The sequence below is a fragment of the Pyrus communis genome, chromosome 3 (assembly GCF_963583255.1).
Source record: "Pyrus communis chromosome 3, drPyrComm1.1, whole genome shotgun sequence".
Taxonomy (NCBI): domain Eukaryota; kingdom Viridiplantae; phylum Streptophyta; class Magnoliopsida; order Rosales; family Rosaceae; genus Pyrus; species Pyrus communis.
The window spans coordinates 24539806-24558631 of record NC_084805.1 but is presented as its reverse complement, the minus strand read 5'-3'; the positions used below and the strand labels follow the sequence as shown (position 1 = coordinate 24558631).

Sequence of the window (18826 nt, the reverse complement as noted above, 5' to 3'; positions counted from 1 at the left end):
TCCTCTTGTCAGAATTCCACTCTCCCTCACTCGGTCTCTCTCTCTCTCTCCCCCCCTCCCACTCCATCTCGCGTTTCTTCTCTCTCCTCCCTCCTCCCTCACGCTTTCTCCGCTGTCACTGTGCACAGACGGTGCACAACTTTCCCGGCCACCATGGCCCAAACCAAGGACACCACCAGCTTCATCTCGATCTCACAAGCCAAGAACACCCAGCCTCGCCTCTAACATCCTTCCCGATCGTCGGGATCGAACACCCAGCCTCGACCATTTTCCGGCGAGCTTTTTCGCTCTAAACGGCGAGCTACGAAGGCAGCGCAGTTAAGCCGCAAAGGATTCCGGCTACAACCTGCAGAAACCGGTGAGTTTTCTGCATTTTGGCTCAGACCGGTTAGATCGAGTCGTCCGGTCGGACCGGTTCTGGTGCTTCATTGGACCGGGTAGGACGGCTGAACCGGATAGGACCGCTCGACCGGGTTTGGACCGGGTCGGACCGCTAGACCGCTTTGGACCGCTCGAACGGACCGGTTTGGACCAACTCGACCGTTCCGGATCGACTGAAGCGACCGCGATGATAAGCCGACGTGAACGGAAACTAAAACTTGTGAGATGCAACAAACTCAACTCTGAATATAACTTGTAACTTTTTACCAATCTGGAAATCGAAACGACAGAAGATGACCGACCGACGAGATTAAAACCCTTGTTTTAAACTCCTTAATTTGAAAAAAAATTCTGGATCAGTATTATCAAAATTGACGAACACAAAATGCAGAAAATAAACCACCAAAAACCACAAGTTATTTTCTTGTTATCTTACGGAATGGGGGGAGGGTCTACAAAAGCCAGCTGAAGAAAACACACGAGCTTGCCGCATGCATTCACGGTTTAGTTACAGAAAGTTTTATGAAATTAACACGTAATCAGGAAGCTATCTGAATCATGTACCTCTCAATCTCAGACATATGGCCAACCCAAAACTAGTATATCTCGTCGTCGGGGACGTCTGGTGTCAAAAATTTTCTTGGATCTTTACTAATTTCCTCGTAACTCATTCGCGGCTTCACCTTGTCTGGGACAGGCACCAGAGGAATAATGCTATCTCCGTCAATTACTCCATCGATTATTCCATATTCAACTGCTTCTATGGGGGACATATACCGATCCCTGTCAATATCCTTTTGGACTTGCTCAAATGGGCGACCGGTGGAATTTGAAAGAATTTGTGTAACGTTGTTTTTGTTATGCATCACTTCTCGGGCTTGAATTTCCACATCTATTGCCTGCCCACTAGCGCCTCCAAGAGGTTGATGAATCATGATCCGTGTATTCGGCATTGCAAAACGCTTGCCCTTGGTTCCACCGCCAAGGATTATGGACGCTGTTGATGCTGCAATGCCCAGTGCCACTGTGGAGACATCAGCCCTCACGAGCTGAACAACGTCGTAGATAGCCATTGTAGCACTAACACAAATAACAAAAAGGAAAATCAGCAAGCAGATAAGAAGACAGCAAACCATACAAACATATACAGAAGAATACATCAATGAAAAATACGTTTGGTAATTGAGATTGTGAACAAAGTGATTGCGATTGTATTAACGAAACATTAGATAAAAGTTGGAAGTATACATCAATGTGAACAAAGTGATTGAGATTGTACTCGATGAGACAATACATAAATGAAAAGTTAGTTTTTTTAATCAATAAACAAAACAGGCAAAATCCCATCTTTCTTGAAAAATAAAAGAAAAGCCCCTTTTTTTATAAGTTAAAAGAAGAAATAAAACAAATAGTCCAGTGATCTTGTTTTGGCTGAAGTACCATAACAAATAATAAAGACGCATGAACTACCGGCTAAAATCAGATTTCTATAACTAATATGCTTAATCTCATAACTCAACAGATTCAACAGCCCCCTAAATTTGCATAAGTTCATAACTAAAGAGAAATGGTATGTCTCTAAACTCTAGAAACCAATGCCCATTGGTGGGCATCCCAAAAGCACACTCAAATCCACAAGAAGCACAAAAGTTTCAATAAATAGAAAAATACAGGATGCCAAAGCACACAACACAACCTTGCCTCCCTAGAAAGCTATGCCAAATATCAATGCAAGTAGACATTGGAGGATTAAAAGTTTAATACGCTCAACCTTACCCGCGTCCTTGCACATGATTCACCAAGAAATTGATATTACCTACAATAGACTTTCTCCCCTACCTACTATCACAAGTACTAAGACTTCCATGAGAGACTGTCAAGACTTTGTTGACAGCTCTCCACACTCAGCTGATTTTCCGATTTTATTATGTCCACCACTCACATGGAAGCGAAGCATTTAACATATAACTAGCATCAATAAGGAATGTTGCTTGACTATTAGGAGACAAAATAACTAGCATCAATAAGGAATGTTGCAATAGGAACATAAAGAAATAATGTGGGAGTGTGCATTATGCGTGTCACCGGTTCCTCACCAACGGGGAACTCCCTTGCCTCACAACCGCATCTTAAGCTATATCAAAGTCAACATGCTTTGTACTTAACCTAACCCCAAAGATTTGGCCATTCTCTATGCTCATATATTCATCCAGCACCATGCCTTTTAAGTTTCCATTGCACAGGAAAAAAACCTTCAAAATCAATTGTTCTTATCTCGTCCTAAGGAAAAAGCTACACAAACTAAACTAAATACTAAGCCCTTCGAACACCCGAATTTCAAATCAATTAAGAACTACAAAATCTAATCAAACAACATCCTAATCTCAAAGGGGTCACCTCCCCCACTCAAAATCTCCACAACAAAATTGAAAATTTCACTACTTTCAAACAAAAATCAGCACGAAATAAAAGCTACCCAGATGCTAAAAACCATGTACAACCTGAGAGAGCCGCCGGTGGAGTTAATGAAGAGCTTGATATCCTTCTTAGAATCCTGGGCATCCAACAAAAGCAGCTGGCTAATAATAGCGTCGGCCACAAAGTCGTCAATGCTACTACCCAAGAACACAATCCTCTCCCTGAGCAAAAGCCCCATGGCGTCACCCTCGGCGCCTCTCATGGCGGTGGCCGGCGTCTGAGGAGCCGAGGAAATAAGGAGCGAGTCGTCGAGGGCCTGGGACCTGGAGGTGAAAGTGGGTTTTGGGGTTTGGAGGGAAAGAGATTTGATTGAGGGGGTTTTGGGGGAAGAAGTGGGGAAGTAGGAGGTGGGTTTGGGGCGGGAGGAGTGAGAGAGCTTGGAGGTTGGGGTGGGGTGGAATATAGGGGATGAGATTGAGAGAACGTCCATGGGTGCTTGCTCAGTTGGGAGCTGTGATGGCAGGGAAAAAGAATTGGGCGTTTGGATACTCGTTAGGGGAAATGAGACAAGGTCTTAGAAGACGAACCCATTTCGATCCCCTGGGTTTTATTTATATTTTGTTGTAAAAGTTGTGAGAGTGAAGCCCACAAGTTTTTAGACAAAGATGAGGAAGACTTCTAGAATAGTGATCATGTTGTTGTTGTATAAGGTCTTTCAAAAAGTATTCATTTCACTTTTATAAGTTTTCACGGGCGTGACTCTATTTAAAGAGTATTATGTGTGTGATCATAACACACAGCAAAAGAAAAGAAAAAAAAAGAAAGCAATAATATTAATATTCTTATCTTCCTCTGTTTACCAGCAATCATTTTGTGTTAGAATTACAAAACTAAACAGTGTGATACATTACACCTGTTTCGCTCATATCCCTAGCAAATGTTACTTCTCTAACTTTTGCCTATTTATAACATATTTGGCTTTTTAGCCAAAATGTTTTTTTTTTTAAATTGGTATAACTCGTTACTGTGTCTGACAATAAAAATTAATAAAAGTGATTTATAAGTTTTTTCACTATAATTCACTTTGGTGATCTGTCAATATCTTTGGTAAGTGAAGGGCCAGGGCAATTGTGCTTTAACCAACAAATCTTCACGCTTTGCGAGGATCGAGGAAACGTCTATCGTATGCAGCTTTACACGTACTTTGTAAAGAGATTATTTTCATGACTCGAATCCATGACCTTGTGGCTACAAAAGAGCAACATTTTAATTACCAATAACGTTTTGACATAATGAGTATGTCTTAATTGTAAAAAGGTTACCGTGGTGATATAATAGTTAGAAAATAGTCATATGATTAAAATAAAACAAAAACATGTTTCAAATCCTTGTGGTAATGACTCTTATGGCGTGTTTACCAATCGGGAGTGGAATGGAGAGAAACGGAATTGAATTCCGCTTGAAGCATTATGCCGTTTACTAGCACTTAGGGAATCAGATTTTATGTGGGAATCACTCCCCTTTGTATTTGTTTCTCTCACAGCACAAATCAACCCACCTTTGCAACATGAAATGATGTCGTAGCACTGAACGACGAACGCTGCGATTTGGAACAACGATCGTCCGGGGTTTAAAATGGCGCCATAATGATGAACATGATCTGGAACAACGAACGCCCAAATCCTCAAGGAAATTGTGATTTGCAAACCCATATAGAAGAGAAGGAAAGAACTTTTCTGTCATATCCCGGCCCGGGGCGGATCACTTCCCGGGCCTGCTCCACCACCGTAGCACGATATTGTCCGCTTTGGGCTTACCATTCCCTCACAGTTTTGTTTTTGGGAACTCACGAGCAACTTTCCAGTGGGTCACCCATCATGGGATTGCTCTAGCCCCCTTCTCGCTTAACTTCGGAGTTCTTACGAAACCCAAAGCCAGTGAGCTCCCAAAAGGCCTCGTGCTAGGTAAGGATGAGAATATACATTTAAGGATCACTCCCCTGGGCGATGTGGGATGTTACAATCCACCCCCCTTAGCGGTCCGACGTCCTCGTCGGCACACACGCGACCAGGGTTAGGCTCTGATACCAATTATCACATCCCGGCCCGGGGCGGATCACTTCCCGGGCCCGCTCCACCACCGTAGCACGATATTGTCCGCTTTGGGCTTACCATTCCCTCACGGTTTTGTTTTTGGGAACTCACGAGCAACTTCCCAGTGGGTCACCCATCATGGGATTGCTCTAGCCCCCTTCTCGCTTAACTTCGGAGTTCCTACGAAACCCGAAGCCAGTGAGCTCCCAAAAGGCCTCATGCTAGGTAAGGATGAGAATATACATTTAAGGATCACTCTCATGGGCGATGTGGGATGTTACATTTCACTTTCACCCTAAAAATTGGATTTTTTTTTTTTTTTTTTTTTTTTTTGGGGGTTGATGGGGTGGGTCGTGGCTTTGTGGTTCCTCTAGAGATTGGATGGTGGGGTGTGGATACTGCTTACTTGGGAAAGAAAGGGGTTACAGACGAAGATTGGGGAAAGAAAGGGGGAAGAGAGAAGGAAGTAAAATTTTATTTTAGTTTACTTGAGATGAAGGGGCTGGGAAAAAAAGGCTTGAGATGAAGGAGGAGAAATGGCTTTGGAAATAACGATCTTATAAAAAGTTTTGGAAATAATGAACTCATAAAAAGCTTTGTTTATGGATATATTTAATTAGATAAACTTAATTTTTAATAATTATAGCATAAAAATAATTTATTTTAAATGAGGGTAATTTAGTAATCAAGTTAGTTTTGATTCCGATTTTAGTGAACTAGTAAACAATATATATGGAACTAATATCATTTGTATTCCGATTCTAGTTAGTTTAGTAAACAACTTTAACATGAATCTAATTATGTTTCCTCCTCAATCCAATTCATCCTCAATTTAATTTCCTTCAATCTGATTATAGATTAGTAAACGCGCCCTTAGTAGTTTACCTCAAAAGTTAGATTTTCATCAAAATCTGCTCGCATCTTAACATATTTTAATGAAATTCTCACTTTTGGACAAAATTACTAATGTTCTTTTCGATAGTTAAAAACTGTAGGTAAATCACACTTGGTTCTTAATGCTATAAACCCTAAATCCGGAACTGTCAACGATTCTTAACCAAACAGCTGCACCACTTGATTTTAATAAACGTAAAATTATCATGGACAATATATTACTTACCTTACAAGAAAAAAATATACTCGCATTATCTCCAAGTTTTGAGATGAGAGTCATGAGACATTAGTCAATGTCTCTTAAAAATATAATGAACATGTAGAAAAAGAGACAGGTGTTTGTCACAATAGAAAGCACTTCAAATTCAGCTTGAAAAACGAAAACGAAAACTAACTAAACTTAGGCAACTAACTAAACCCATTATAGTCTATTACACAAATGAAACATCCGGTCTTACAGTTCTAGAATGGCTCTTACATAAAACAAATGAAACATCGTCCGCTCTCAAAAGTTGGCGTACCAAATTAGTGTCTCTAGTACTTTTTTTAGTTGCTCAATCTAGTATTAGTTATCTCAATTACTACGTCGACACATCATGAGTTCGATTCTTGGCACTGCAGCGCTGGTGAATCACACGATGGTGATCAAGGAGAAGCAAAATGTCTCTGTGAATTTTTCCGGCTCCCAAAATTATAGATTGTCATGGCCCTTTTTTAATTTAAGGAAAAGAAATTTGTGCGGCGACTACTAAAAACCATTTTGCATTGTAAGCCCCAAATTAATAACCATTTTGCAGGCACAACATTACACTACAACAATACTATATAGCGAGTCACATGTGTATATCTTTTAGCTAGTAATCCAAACACAACTCTTCATCTCTCATGATATATAACAGTTTCAGAATTTCTGCTCAATCAGTTTTGATTTTTTTCCTTCTTCTGGGAAACATTTAGTGAACTTAATGATTAACGGATAATAATTGTCTAATTGACAAAACACTAATTAACATTGGAGGTACGTTGAGAACTAATTTACAAGATTAATTGTGACAAATTAATTAATTAATAATTTAATTATATTAGTGAATTACTGATCAATAGCTAGCCGCCAACGAGGAGTCATGAGTAACCGACGGTTATCCACAGCAAACCCTAGAAATTGAAGGGTGAGGGTGTGTGCTACTAAATAGGAGATTATTAGGAGGTAGTGGTTATGGTATCATCCATGATCATTGAGATCACCTCCTTTATCTGCGCCAAAAGTAACGAAACCAAAAACTGCCCACCTTCCCCCGCATCTCTCTCGATCTCTTTCTTCTTTCTTCCTCTCTCTTTCCTTGTAGATTGGACTACTTAATTAGCATAAGCTAGCAGGCAGGCTGCTGTTACTTGTTCAGTTAATTTGTAAGCTTAATCTGATAAGGTTTGTTAATTAACACTAATCTTTAGGTCTAACTCAGGTCCACAGACACAAGAAAATCTAATTCTCTCAGGTATATCTCTCTCTCTCTCTCTCTCTCTCTCTCTCTCTCTCTCTCTCTCTATGTCTTAAGCTTTTCAAATCTTGTTTTAGTTATCTCTCTCTTTCCTCTTTCAAGGGTCTTTTTCTATAGCATTGCTGGTCTTTTAGCAATTAATCAGTTAACTATTAACTATAATTAACTGTTCGTGCAGGTTTTGCAATTTTCATGGCTATGAGTACTGCTACTTTTTGCCCTACTGATGACTGGGGGTCTGTTCAGCTTCTCAACCCACCAGAAATGAATATGCTTAGTTTCCCATCACAACAAGAGCTGCAGGCAGCTTCGTCGGGCATTTTCGGTCTGCAGGATTACTACTATAGCTTAGCTAACATTAATCCAGACGACACCTGCACAGATCCACTCTTCCAGCCATACGAGTCCTCCGAAAACTTTTTCCACCCCGATTTTTGTTCTCCAACAGATAACATGAATTTAGCCTCACTGTCGCCGGAAATCTGTCCAACCCTAGATGAATATGACTTCTCCTACCAGGCCTACCCAAAACGCCAAAAGCTCTTCCATGATCAACAAGTCCAATATTACAATTCAAACTTCCCGATCGCCACTCCCAATTATTTCAATGCATATGATCGGTTCCTCCAGCCTGAAATTTTGGTTCCAACTCCTGAAATCCAATTTCAGAATCCGCCTGCGGCTGCCAAGCTTAACAATAAGGCCGTCAGTGGTACTGGAACTGTGTCACCGCAGAGCATAGCTGCGCGCGAGAGGAGGAGGAGGATAACGGATAAGACTCAGGAGCTTGGGAGGTTGATTCCTGGTGCCACAAAGATGAACACTGCTGAAATGTTGCAAGCTGCGTACAAGTATGTCAAGTTCTTGCGGGCACAAGTTTCAGTTCTCAAACTCATGACGGACTCTCCAATTCAGCAGGTACTATTTCATCTGTGTGTGTGTGTGTGTGTATAAATGGTTTAATATTTTGCAACCAAGTTAGATGAATTTAGGGCAGAATATAATAATTCTTTCTTTTATTTATTGATTTAATGTATACATTTTAATTTGAAATTGTACGTTTAAGCAGGAAAGGAAGGAAGAAGGGTTGCGTATTAATCAAGAGCGTCTCCAAGTTGTTGCATCCCCAATTGTTCAAGAGAAGCTCTACTCTGAAGAGAAGTGCTTAGTTTTGAAGGAGTTTGTTGAAGTGCTGGCAAAAGATGATGACATCCAATCCAAACCCTTGCTCAAAGACAAATTTGCTGAGTTGCTGCAAACCAACGGCTGACAATTACAAGAGTCACAGCTAGACACTGATTTGTTTATTGATTTGTTGTTGTTCCTTTAACTGTATTATCTAATTAATTCCTAGTTAGCTAGTTAACATTTTTGTAGGGTGCTAATCTAACCAATTTCTTGTCAATTTCTAATTTTCAAGAAATATATTGGCGTTATGTACGATTTTCTGGTGATTATTGTGTAACTCACCGCATCCACCTTTTAATAAACAAAAATTATTACAATTTTGCTCTTTATATAAATTTTGAATTGATGGGTTATATAATGGTAATAGCACTGAAAAAATGTCAGGAGCCTCTTATACTAGCACTCGAAATTAGTAAATTAGTCATACATACTGCAATTGCACTCAACGCCGATAAGTTTTATCCAACTGAGTTCAAGTACAAATTACATAAGCATCTTAATTGATATATGGAGGCCATCCTGAATAAGTCATTAGATCCTCAAACCAAACTAAGTAAATTACAAATCGAAAATGCAAACTTTGTTGGACGATTGTGCCACTCCATTGCAAAGAACTCATTGCCAGTACTGAAAAGCCAACACTTGTAATATTAATATACCAGGCTTTGGTGAGACTTATTCCAACATGCAATCCCCATCAGAGACTCACGTTTGCCACATCATTTATGATGCTCTGATATTCTATCTGCTTGAGTATTTACACACTTAAGGAAAGTATTGTAGTTAAAATTATAGCACATGTGTGATTATATAAACCCTAGTAGATTATGTTTGAAAATCTTATAAGATCTAGAAAATCTTTGTATTACTTAGAGAGCTAGTTTTCTTCCTTACTTATTAATATAGATAAAAGCACAAAATATGAGATTTTCCTCTACTCTATGCCGATTTTCCTCTCTTCCCTCTCTAAATTTATGCCACAACAAGAAGAACGATTTTCTTTGTTTGTTAAACGATGGATTTATTAGATTAGAGAACCAACAGGGTTTGAATCCAAATCATGATGCAAGAGCAACATTACTCTCCACCACTATGGTAGAAAATCATTTGCAAAAATAAATGAAATGATAAATGAAAAAATTGCTTCAGCCGGAAGTCGATGAGATGATCTTTGGATTGTGTACTTAATTTCGGGATTGGAATTATGGAATAGATTACAGATTATACAAGTACTTTTTGTAAAAAATTTAAAAATTTAAAAATTAAAAAAAAAAAGTCGGAAACTTTTTGCCAATTAAACTGCTCTTTATAGTCCGAGTGCATGTGGTTACCAGGGATAACTTTCAACGTGATAAAATAGACTCCCCCACTTTCTTTCTTGCCAACCGTTTGAACTCAGTTTAAAATTAACCATCTCAAGAGAATCAACACAAACTTCTCCATGGCCTCCATTTCTGCAACCTCCGTCCTCCTCTTCCTCACATTTTCCGCCTCACTTTCGGCAGCTCTATCTACTTCCGTCATAGAAGACCTCAGGAACTTAAAACCACCGCATGATTTTAACTCCACGATCACGAAAAACTGCCATCACAACCCATCACTCAGATACTGCAGTTCCCTACCTATGGACCTTGATGAGATTTTCAAATCCACCATTGTTGCAAGCCATCTCTGCAACGAGTCCAAGAATCCAAACTGCATCGAATCATTCCCTAAAATAGACCTCCAAAACCGCCCAAAGATCACGCCGCTCTACTTGTCATTCAACTTCTTTTGGAAGTATTGCCCTTTGAGCATCTTAACTATTGACTTATCCAACAGTTCCTTAGAGAGCAATTTTCCCATTGATGTTCTTCAATGCACCCAAATCCAAGCTCTTGATATGAGCCATAATGACCTTCACGGCGATGTCCCAATAGAGAGCTTCTCTCCGCTTACCAACCTCACTTCTCTTAATTTATCATACAATCACTTCTCTGAGAGTAAAATCTCTGATGCCCTCTTCTTTAAGCGGTTCAATTCTTCGAGTTTTCTCCATTCAGGTCTACTCCCCGATAAGAAAAAGTTCAGGATCAAGGCTGTAATCTTGTTGGTTGGTTTTCCGATCTTTGTGATCCTGATGGTGTGTTGCTTGGGGTGGCTTTGTTTCCGGAGGCCTGATTTCCTCCCAAGAATGCTTCGAAGAAAGCACCGGTTTACACCAGCAATGCTTAAGGCAGCAACAAATGGATTTTCGAAAAGAAATTTGAAGGGGAAGAGTGAAGCAGTTGATATCTACAAAGGAACTCTGAGAGATGGTACTGACGTCAGGATTGAGATTTACCGAGGAGAAAACCACCCGAACTTGATTGAAGAATGCAAGGTTCTTGTTCAGTTATGCCACAAGAACTTGGTTAGTATATTGGGTTGGTGCAATAACAGAAGGTTGAGAGCCATCGTAACGGAATGGATTGAAGGTGAGAGCCTTGAGATGTGGCTGTTGGAGTCAAACAGTACACCATGGAATCACAGGTTGAAAATATTGATGGGGGTTGTGGAAGGCATGTGTTATCTGCAGGAGGAATGGTCTGAAGTTGGATATGACCTCAGGACAAGCAGTATCTTGCTGTCAAACAATCTGGAACCGCGAATTTCGAGGTTTAAGGTCGGGGATCAAAGCAGTAGAAGTAAGTCGATCCATGAAGCTGCACCATTTGCATCTGTTATTTTTTACCCCTCTTAATTTGGTTAACTTCTAGTATCTAAATTTAAACTTTTTGTTCAGAGATGTACAAGTTTGGAGTGCTTCTACTAGAGATGCTTGTAAACAGGCGGCCGCAGGAAGACTTTGAGACGGGGGAGGCTGGTTTTCTCGAGTATATCAGAATGCATTATCCTGAAAATTTGCAGAAGGTGATAGACCAGAAATTGGCGACACAAGATACCTTTGATCAAGCTAGACAGGCAATAGGCCTAGGGCTAATGTGTACAGATATACCCAGCAACCAACAACTAGGGTTGGGTCAAGTGTTTGATATCATTAGTCGAGCCTACCAGTCTTGCAGGGTTTTAGCATCTCATAACCGCGAAAGATTACATGCCGAAAGAGGTAAAGGGCACAAGCGCATACAATCAAGACGAACCATTGAATTCATCGAACCTCCAAAATCCAATTCCTGAAAGAGCTCATACATTTACTATGCAAAAGATTTTATGTTTCTGTATGTGCTATCCGAAATGCTTTAATTTTCCTCGTGGATTGTTAAGTTTCGGCATGCTATTAGAGATCGATGTCCTTATTCGGTTTCATGACTCTTTCCTCCTTCAACAGCTTCTATAGTTCACAAAATATTGTATTATGCTTTGTAACGGACAGCAGACAACATCAGCGTAGAAAAATAATGCGCACATAACCAATGAATTCGAATCATCAAGAACATTGAAGTACAGAACTTGCAGGTGAATACAAACTGGTTCTTGTAAATATTAAGGGGTGGCAAATTACAAGAAATCAGGACAAAAAATTACTGCCAGAAAAAGTATTCTGTGTATATGTTAGGTTCAAGCTGGGATTCCTCACTTGATGACTCCGGGTCTGTTGGCTTGCACTTTAGATCTTGTCCGATGAACCTTCTTTGGCAACTCAGTAGTTAATGCATACATTTTCACGGCGAATAGTTCTTCAGGCAATCCCTTTTGATCCTGATGTAAAGAAAAACAGGAATTATAAGCGAAGAAGACTTTGATGCAAGGAAGGAGATATTTCATATGAATTCACTCAAAGACAGCTATGAAATAAACCAGTTTACCAAAACCAGCTAGAGTACTTCTCTTCCAGTTAGAGATGTCTAATTCACTTTATTAAGAAAATTGACATTAATATGATAAACAAAAAGTACTGGCAAAAGTCTGACAGGTATCGTATGACGTTATTCTATTAAGAAGCAGTGTCCATGCACTACTTAAATCATTTCTCCTTCACTTCTAGACTATATTAGTTATCAGCAATAAACAATGAAAATAAAAGTAACATAACGCATCAGATAAGGTCCGCATCAAATTCTAGAGCTAATAGTACAAAGTACAAATTTCACATTTAACCTTTGATATGTAAAGATGAAGACCACATTGACGAAAGAGCTCCTTAAAGTACAAATCGGACCTAGTGACACTCCGATCTTCTGTGTCTAATACGAATCCTACAAATCAATACGATTAGTCAACAAGAAGTTGTTATTCTCTGTTAATTTAGTCTACAAAAAAAAGAATGCAGATGAATACACTTTTTGTGGCGTGGTAAACTTGGTATTAGTAGTAGTGGAAACAGGTGAGATGAGAATTTTACCATGACCACATGAAAGAAGTGAAACAGCAAGCAACTTACCGGATCTTGCAATATTTTCCTTCAGAACAAAAAGACCACCAGGTTTTAATCCAACCTAGAAACAGGTGACCCATATAAAAATGTTAGTACCTTTCTACACACAAAACTAACAATAATAGGGGTCATGATTCTTCCATAAATAGAATTATTACAGAGGCACCAATCCAATAAACTACAAAGCAACATGTTAAGGGCATAAATTTGACTGGACGTAAAAAAGTGGTAGTATAATAGGAATAATTCTGCCATCAAAGTGCTTCTATCAAAGATTGACAACAAATAGATAAAATCAAACATTCCCAGGCACTTAATAGCACAAAAATAAGTGATTACATCTTACTGAGGACATAAGCAATAACCTGGTTCTTTGACCCAATAATCCCCAAGTTAACATGTAATGGTACACTGGTTTTTCCATTTCCTTTTTCTTTTTTCCTTTTCCTGTTTTTGGTTTGGAGGGAGGAAGGGACCGAATGGTCCTATGAATTGAACACTATGTCTGAGCATAAAGTCAGTAAGAACAGAAATTTTAAATTTAAGGAAGACATTAATGCTTCACAGAATTTTATAAATTTGTGGATGTAAATGGTCAGAAGATTGTGGATCTTCAAGTTCAATTCCATAGCGAACAGTCTACATTTGATCATGAAATGATAGTGATGCAATCGCAGTAGATGCCTTGATATCTGAAACATAGTTTTACATTGATATTCAAGAAAACCGTTTTACCTTTGCCCGTTTAAAGAATGAGACGAAGTCATCATCTGTCAGATGACCAATACACCATTGAACCCATATAATGTCGTACCTCCCTGCTTCTGGTGTGAATTCCTAAAAATGGAAGCAAGAAAATGTTCATGAGGTTTCCAAAAGAGTCAGCGAGGTAAGAGACCGATGTTTAGAAAAAGTTAAGAAAGGAAGACGCTTCATGAGTGCATTGGATTGACAAAATTGCATGGCAGGTATTTAAAAAATAAATAAAAAATAACCTAGCAAACCATTGTATGACTAATATGGGAGATATAGTTCACCATCTAAACACGAACAAAGAAATAAAATAGCAGGTTGTAAGTGTTGAGACCATCCAATGTTTCTGGTAATGTATTGAATTCGAGTATATTACCTGAAGAGGCACGCAGAAAAAGTTAGTAGCTTTGTGCGTCTCAGAGACCATATGATTTTCAGGAGCCAGACTTTCACGAGCAGTTTCCAAGAAATGAGATACAGGCTCAAGAAGATCAACCTGGGTTTTCAAGAAAACAGAGATATAAACAATCAAAGAGAACAAACGTGCAAAGGTTAAGAAGGATAATAAGCTCTATCAAGTTTTAGTGGCACTGGTTTGTTCCATGTAACACAAAAACAATAATTCAGTCTGACTGAAAATCCAAAACATGAAAACAATACAAAGCTATAGATATCCTGACTCAAGCTCAGAAGTGAAGAAAAGCTAAATCAGTTATCACTTATCATCTAATAAATAAATCCAAAAGCTAGAAAGATAAGAACCAACACGTATTTTTGAGGTCTCGTGATAAAGTCTAGCATCCATGTTCAACATATGCAAGCATTTGGATGCATTTCACATTAAATTAATCCATTTGGAACTTACCTGAATTTGCTTCTACAATTCGGGATTGACAGGGACAACATACACCATGAAATACAAGTTCACACAAAGACCTCAACTTTATACAGTAACATAAAAAGAAATTCACAGAAACTGAATATCGAAAGATGGCCGTAGAAGAGGGAGGTGCTGTCCCGAAACTAAACTCACCTCATTGAAGTATCTTATGAGAAGATTTTTGGAGACTCTGCCAATGCCAGAACCACAATCTGCAGAAACTTAGATACTGGTAAGAACTTGCCTGATTTTAAAACCACAAACCAATAGAGCCAAAATTTGGATTGCAACCCTTCTCAAATTTGCATTTTTGATGAACAAAAGTGAACTTATTTAATCTAAATTAAAAAAATACGACAATTTAAAGCAACTCAAACAAAGAAAAACATAGAGAAAGATAGATTTTGTGTACCAAGAACAACAAGGTGACGTTGGCCATTTGCAGAGTCGGGAAAACGCTCAGAAAGAAGCTGCTTAAGAAAAGCTTCACTGCCCATTATGTCAGGCTCATTCACCTGCGCATATCCTCCCAACACTCCATTGGTCGACGCCTCCACACCCTTTACAACGAAACACACCAAAAACATCACACACTTTCCCGATGCCCACAACCTGCTCGACGAAATGACCGAACCAAAAAGCGGAAACCAAAACAGAGAAGGTTGACAAAAGCACTTACTTCCCAGTAGCCAACGCCTTGGCGGTACCACTCGGTCTTCTTGCTGTGGTCGTCCCCGACCTGCTCCCTCCACATCTCCTCCGCGTTCTTGAATTCTCGGCCGGCGGAGTCTAACCCACCTTTCTCCATTGACACTCGAGTTTCCGTTCTATTTCGGCGGCTGTTGGGTGCTTTAAACGGTTCCTTGGCAAAACAACGTCGCACGGCGGCAAAGATGAAGTCTTTTGAAAGTAGCTGGGAGCATAAAATGGAGTGATGCTGCATGAAAAAGTTTGAAAACCTATGATCTGGACGATGACGATGAAAGAATGCCAGCTAGATAACTTGTTCCTGCGTGGCAATTCTTAAGCTTCTGTGACGTGGCATGATCATGCCAAGAACACAACTTGATACACTAATTACAGAAAGCGTTAAAAATATGGGAATTTTAACGAAAAGATTATGGTATTGTTTATTTTAACGAAAAATCACATTTTTACTTTAAAATGTCAATTCTAGTACTATTTACTTACAACACATTTTTATCATTTTTATTAAAACTCAAAATTTTTAAGTTTTTTCCATTAGTTTTTCCTAAAAATATTTGTGTATCAAACCGTATTAACAACACACTGAAAATTTCTCCTCTGAACACACGAAATAGTTTCAAGGATTTGGATCCTCGCCAGATCCCCTCCGGGATCCTAAGGATCAACGTACGTGGACCATTGATAAAAAATCGTGCGGTACTAATTAAATGTTTTTTATATTTTTAAAAATAAAGTAATCTTATTTTACGTAAAAAAATATAAAATAAAATAAAATAAAAATTGTGACAACACGATTTTTTATCAACGATTCGTTGATCCCTAGATCCCAAAAAGGATCCGTCCAAATCCTAGTTTCAACGTCTCTAAGCTTTGAAAAGCATTAGTTAAAAAAAAAAAAGGCTAAGCTTTGAAAAGCATGGAAGGCAGAGCAACCTGTTTATCAAATCTCCTGCAGAGTTGCATAGACAAGAAATCCCTTTTGTCTGGCAAGCTTATTCATGCTTTTCTAGTACGCAGCAACGGTCTCTTTTCGAATACTTTCCTCTCCAACCGCCTCGTCGAATTGTACTCGAAATGCGGCAATATCGAGTATGCAGACAGAGTGTTTGATAAAATGCCGCACCCAGACGTGTACTCTTGGAATGCCATATTGGCTGGTTACTCTAAATTTGGGAGTTTAGGGGATGCTCAGGAGTTGTTTTTGAGAATGCCGGAGCGAAACACTGTTTCGTGGAATACTCTGATTAGTGCCTTGGTTGGACATGGGCAAGAAGAAACGGCATTGGGGGTTTACGATACAATGATTTTGGAGGGATTCATGCCTACCCGGTTCACGTTGGCGAGTGTGTTTAGTGCGTGCGGAGCGTTGTTGGATGTGGAGCATGGTAGGAGATGTCATGGTCTTGTTATCAAAATTGGTCTTGAGGAGAATATCTATGTTGTCAATGCTTTACTCTCCATGTATGCAAAATGTGGACTTATTAGGGATGCGGTTCAGGTTTTTGCTGACATGGATGAGCCTAATGAGGTTACTTTTACAGCTTTGATGGGAGGGTTAGCGCAGACGGACAGAGTCATGGAGGCTGTGGAAATGTTTAGAATGATGTGTAGGAAAGGGGTTCGTATTGATTCTATCTCATTGTCGAGCATCTTGGGTGTTTGTGCCAAAAGAGGAGGTGGCGAGTTTGGTGTTGGTGATCAGAATGATGGGATTCCATGTAATGTGAGCGGACAACAAATACATGGGCTTACAATTAAACTTGGATTTGACGGAGACCTTCATGTGAACAATTCATTGCTCGATCTGTACGCAAAGAATGCGGATATGAATAGTGCCGAGAAGGTTTTTGCTAGTTTACCTGAAGTTAGTAATGTTTCATGGAATGTCATGATAGCCGGGTATGGCCAGATACACCAGAGTCAGAAAGCTATAGAATATCTGCAAAGGATGCGATCTTGCTGTTTTGAACCAGATGAGGTTACTTACATACACTTGCTTGCAGCATGTGTCAAGTCTGGTGATATAAAAAGTGGACGCAAAATGTTTGATAACATTTCTTGTCCAAATGTGAGTTCATGGAATGCCATTCTCTCTGGATATTTCCAGACTGGTGATCACGAGGAGGCGATAAAGCTGTTTAGGGAAATGCAGTTCCAGAATGTACGACCTGATCGAACAACTTTTGCAATTGCCCTCAGCTCCTGTGCTGCAATGGGGCTTCTGGAGGCTGGAAAAGAGGTTCATGCTGCCTCCCAAAAGGCAGCCTTTCATACAGATATATATGTTGCAAGTGGACTTATTGGCATGTATTCAAAGTGTGCTAAGACAGAAATGGCAAAGCATATATTTCATAGTATGCTTGAATTAGATATTGTCTGTTGGAACTCTATGTTAGCAGGCCTTTCACTCAATTCTCAAGATAAGGAAGCTTTCACTTTCTTTAAGCATATGCGGGAAGATGAGATCCTTCCTACCCAATTCACTTATGCTACTGTACTGAGTTGTTGTGCAAAGCTATCTTCTTCGTTTCAAGGGAAACAGGTTCATGCTCAGATGACAAAAGATGGATATATGAATGAGGTCTTTGTAGGAAGTGCTCTCATTGATATGTATTGCAAATGTGGTGATGTGGATGAGGCCCGAAACTTTTTTGATATGATGCCTAGCAAAAATACTGTTACTTGGAATGAAATGATACATGGGTATGCACAAAATGGACGTGGAGATGAGGCCGTTCTGCTTTACAGGGACATGATTGAATTGGGTGAAAAACCTGACGGTATAACTTTTGTTGCTGTTTTGACTGCTTGTAGCCATGCCGGATTGGTCGACGAAGGCATTGACATATTCAATTCAATGGAAAAAGAACTCGGAGTGGTGCCTGATTTGGATCATTATACTTGCATTATTGATGCTTTAGGCCGTGCTGGTCGCTTCCACGAAGCAGAAGTCCTAATAGAGGAGATGCCATATAAAGATGATCCAGTTATATGGGAGGTTTTGCTTAGCTCTTGCAGGGTTTATGCTAATGTGCGCTTAGCTAAAAGGGCAGCAGATGAACTCTTCCGCTTGACCCCACATAATTCAGCCCCTTATGTGCTTCTCGGCAATATTTATTCTTCTTTAGGAAGATGGGACGAGGCAAGGGAAGTGAGAGATAAAATGAGTGATACACAGGTTGCTAAGGACCCAGGTTATAGCTGGATTGAATACAACAAGGGAGACCGAACTGGCTATGGCGGGTGATAATTTCGTTGTGGTTGATGATGAAGTTGAAGCAGCAAGTAATAGAAAATCTTTCTATAATGCCTAGCCCAAAGTCAAAATATTTCTACAGGGGCATGCCTCAGTGCTTCTTCATGGGATCATATGGTATTCTCCTTGTGGAAGCTCGGGAACTATAAAACAGAAGGTCTGTCAAGCTGTAGCCTTTTTATAATGAGTCTGTTTACAATTTCTATGAACATTCTATCCTCTAATTTTGCTACGTGAAATTTGACATCATCAGGTTGAATGCCGCGGCATCCTTCTGTCAAGAGCCTCGTTAGCCCTGGAAGGTTTGGTCAAGTGAAGGGGAGGGGTTTGCCGGCTATGTAAGAATCGGATGTGCTATGTTGTAGACATGAAAGCATAATAACTCAACAGCAGGGATAC

The 18826-nt window shown here is 39.6% G+C and overlaps 5 protein-coding genes across 5 annotated transcripts; 3 read left to right on the top strand and 2 right to left on the bottom strand.

The window, feature by feature from the left end:
* Nucleotides 1-776: 776 nt before the first annotated feature.
* Nucleotides 777-3419, bottom strand: LOC137728938 (ATP-dependent Clp protease proteolytic subunit 4, chloroplastic-like). Its single transcript, XM_068467750.1, has 2 exons — nucleotides 2883-3419; nucleotides 777-1461 (listed from the first exon to the last, which is right to left on the bottom strand). Exons 1-2 carry the CDS (start codon nucleotides 3287-3289, stop codon nucleotides 978-980), a joined length of 891 nt encoding a protein of 296 aa, XP_068323851.1. The 5' UTR covers nucleotides 3290-3419; the 3' UTR covers nucleotides 777-977.
* LOC137728486 (transcription factor bHLH52-like) lies at nucleotides 3288-8555 on the top strand. The gene is made up of 4 exons (XM_068467261.1): nucleotides 3288-3370; nucleotides 7239-7282; nucleotides 7464-8203; nucleotides 8355-8555. The coding sequence occupies exons 1-4, from the start codon at nucleotides 3288-3290 to the stop codon at nucleotides 8553-8555; spliced, it is 1068 nt and encodes a 355-aa protein (XP_068323362.1).
* A 1359-nt stretch (nucleotides 8556-9914) lies between these two features.
* Nucleotides 9915-11632, top strand: LOC137728485 (probable LRR receptor-like serine/threonine-protein kinase At2g23950). Its single transcript, XM_068467260.1, has 2 exons — nucleotides 9915-11156; nucleotides 11249-11632. Exons 1-2 carry the CDS (start codon nucleotides 9915-9917, stop codon nucleotides 11630-11632), a joined length of 1626 nt encoding a protein of 541 aa, XP_068323361.1.
* Nucleotides 11633-11858: 226 nt separating this feature from the next.
* Nucleotides 11859-15416, bottom strand: LOC137730019 (alpha N-terminal protein methyltransferase 1). Its single transcript, XM_068469088.1, has 8 exons — nucleotides 15143-15416; nucleotides 14876-15023; nucleotides 14617-14675; nucleotides 13960-14079; nucleotides 13566-13667; nucleotides 12837-12891; nucleotides 12554-12651; nucleotides 11859-12154 (listed from the first exon to the last, which is right to left on the bottom strand). The coding sequence occupies exons 1-8, from the start codon at nucleotides 15404-15406 to the stop codon at nucleotides 12029-12031; spliced, it is 972 nt and encodes a 323-aa protein (XP_068325189.1). The 5' UTR covers nucleotides 15407-15416; the 3' UTR covers nucleotides 11859-12028.
* A 651-nt stretch (nucleotides 15417-16067) lies between these two features.
* Nucleotides 16068-18817, top strand: LOC137729222 (pentatricopeptide repeat-containing protein At4g20770). The gene is made up of 2 exons (XM_068468085.1): nucleotides 16068-18584; nucleotides 18681-18817. Exon 1 carries the CDS (start codon nucleotides 16088-16090, stop codon nucleotides 18416-18418), a length of 2331 nt encoding a protein of 776 aa, XP_068324186.1. The 5' UTR covers nucleotides 16068-16087; the 3' UTR covers nucleotides 18419-18584; nucleotides 18681-18817.
* The last annotated feature ends 9 nt before the right edge of the window (nucleotides 18818-18826 follow it).

Bases quoted from the DNA above. Each gene is read 5' to 3' on its own strand.
- LOC137728938 (XM_068467750.1), bottom strand. From the start codon at position 3,289: ATGGACGTTCTCTCAATCTCATCCCCTATATTCCACCCCACCCCAACC. The intron at 1,462-2,882 runs GTTGTACATGGT...TATTTGTGTTAG, and splicing joins TCCACCGGCGGCTCTCTCAG to TGCTACAATGGCTATCTACG.
- LOC137728485 (XM_068467260.1), top strand. From the start codon at position 9,915: ATGGCCTCCATTTCTGCAACCTCCGTCCTCCTCTTCCTCACATTTTCC. The intron at 11,157-11,248 runs GCTGCACCATTT...GAGATGTACAAG, and splicing joins GAAGTAAGTCGATCCATGAA to TTTGGAGTGCTTCTACTAGA.
- LOC137728486 (XM_068467261.1), top strand. From the start codon at position 3,288: ATGGGTGCTTGCTCAGTTGGGAGCTGTGATGGCAGGGAAAAAGAATTG. The intron at 7,283-7,463 runs GTATATCTCTCT...CTGTTCGTGCAG, and splicing joins AGAAAATCTAATTCTCTCAG to GTTTTGCAATTTTCATGGCT. The intron at 8,204-8,354 runs GTACTATTTCAT...ACGTTTAAGCAG, and splicing joins CGGACTCTCCAATTCAGCAG to GAAAGGAAGGAAGAAGGGTT.
- LOC137729222 (XM_068468085.1), top strand. From the start codon at position 16,088: ATGGAAGGCAGAGCAACCTGTTTATCAAATCTCCTGCAGAGTTGCATA.
- LOC137730019 (XM_068469088.1), bottom strand. From the start codon at position 15,406: ATGCAGCATCACTCCATTTTATGCTCCCAGCTACTTTCAAAAGACTTC. The intron at 14,676-14,875 runs GTACACAAAATC...AAGTTTCTGCAG, and splicing joins ACGTCACCTTGTTGTTCTTG to ATTGTGGTTCTGGCATTGGC. The intron at 14,080-14,616 runs GTGAGTTTAGTT...TTGAAAACCCAG, and splicing joins TCATAAGATACTTCAATGAG to GTTGATCTTCTTGAGCCTGT.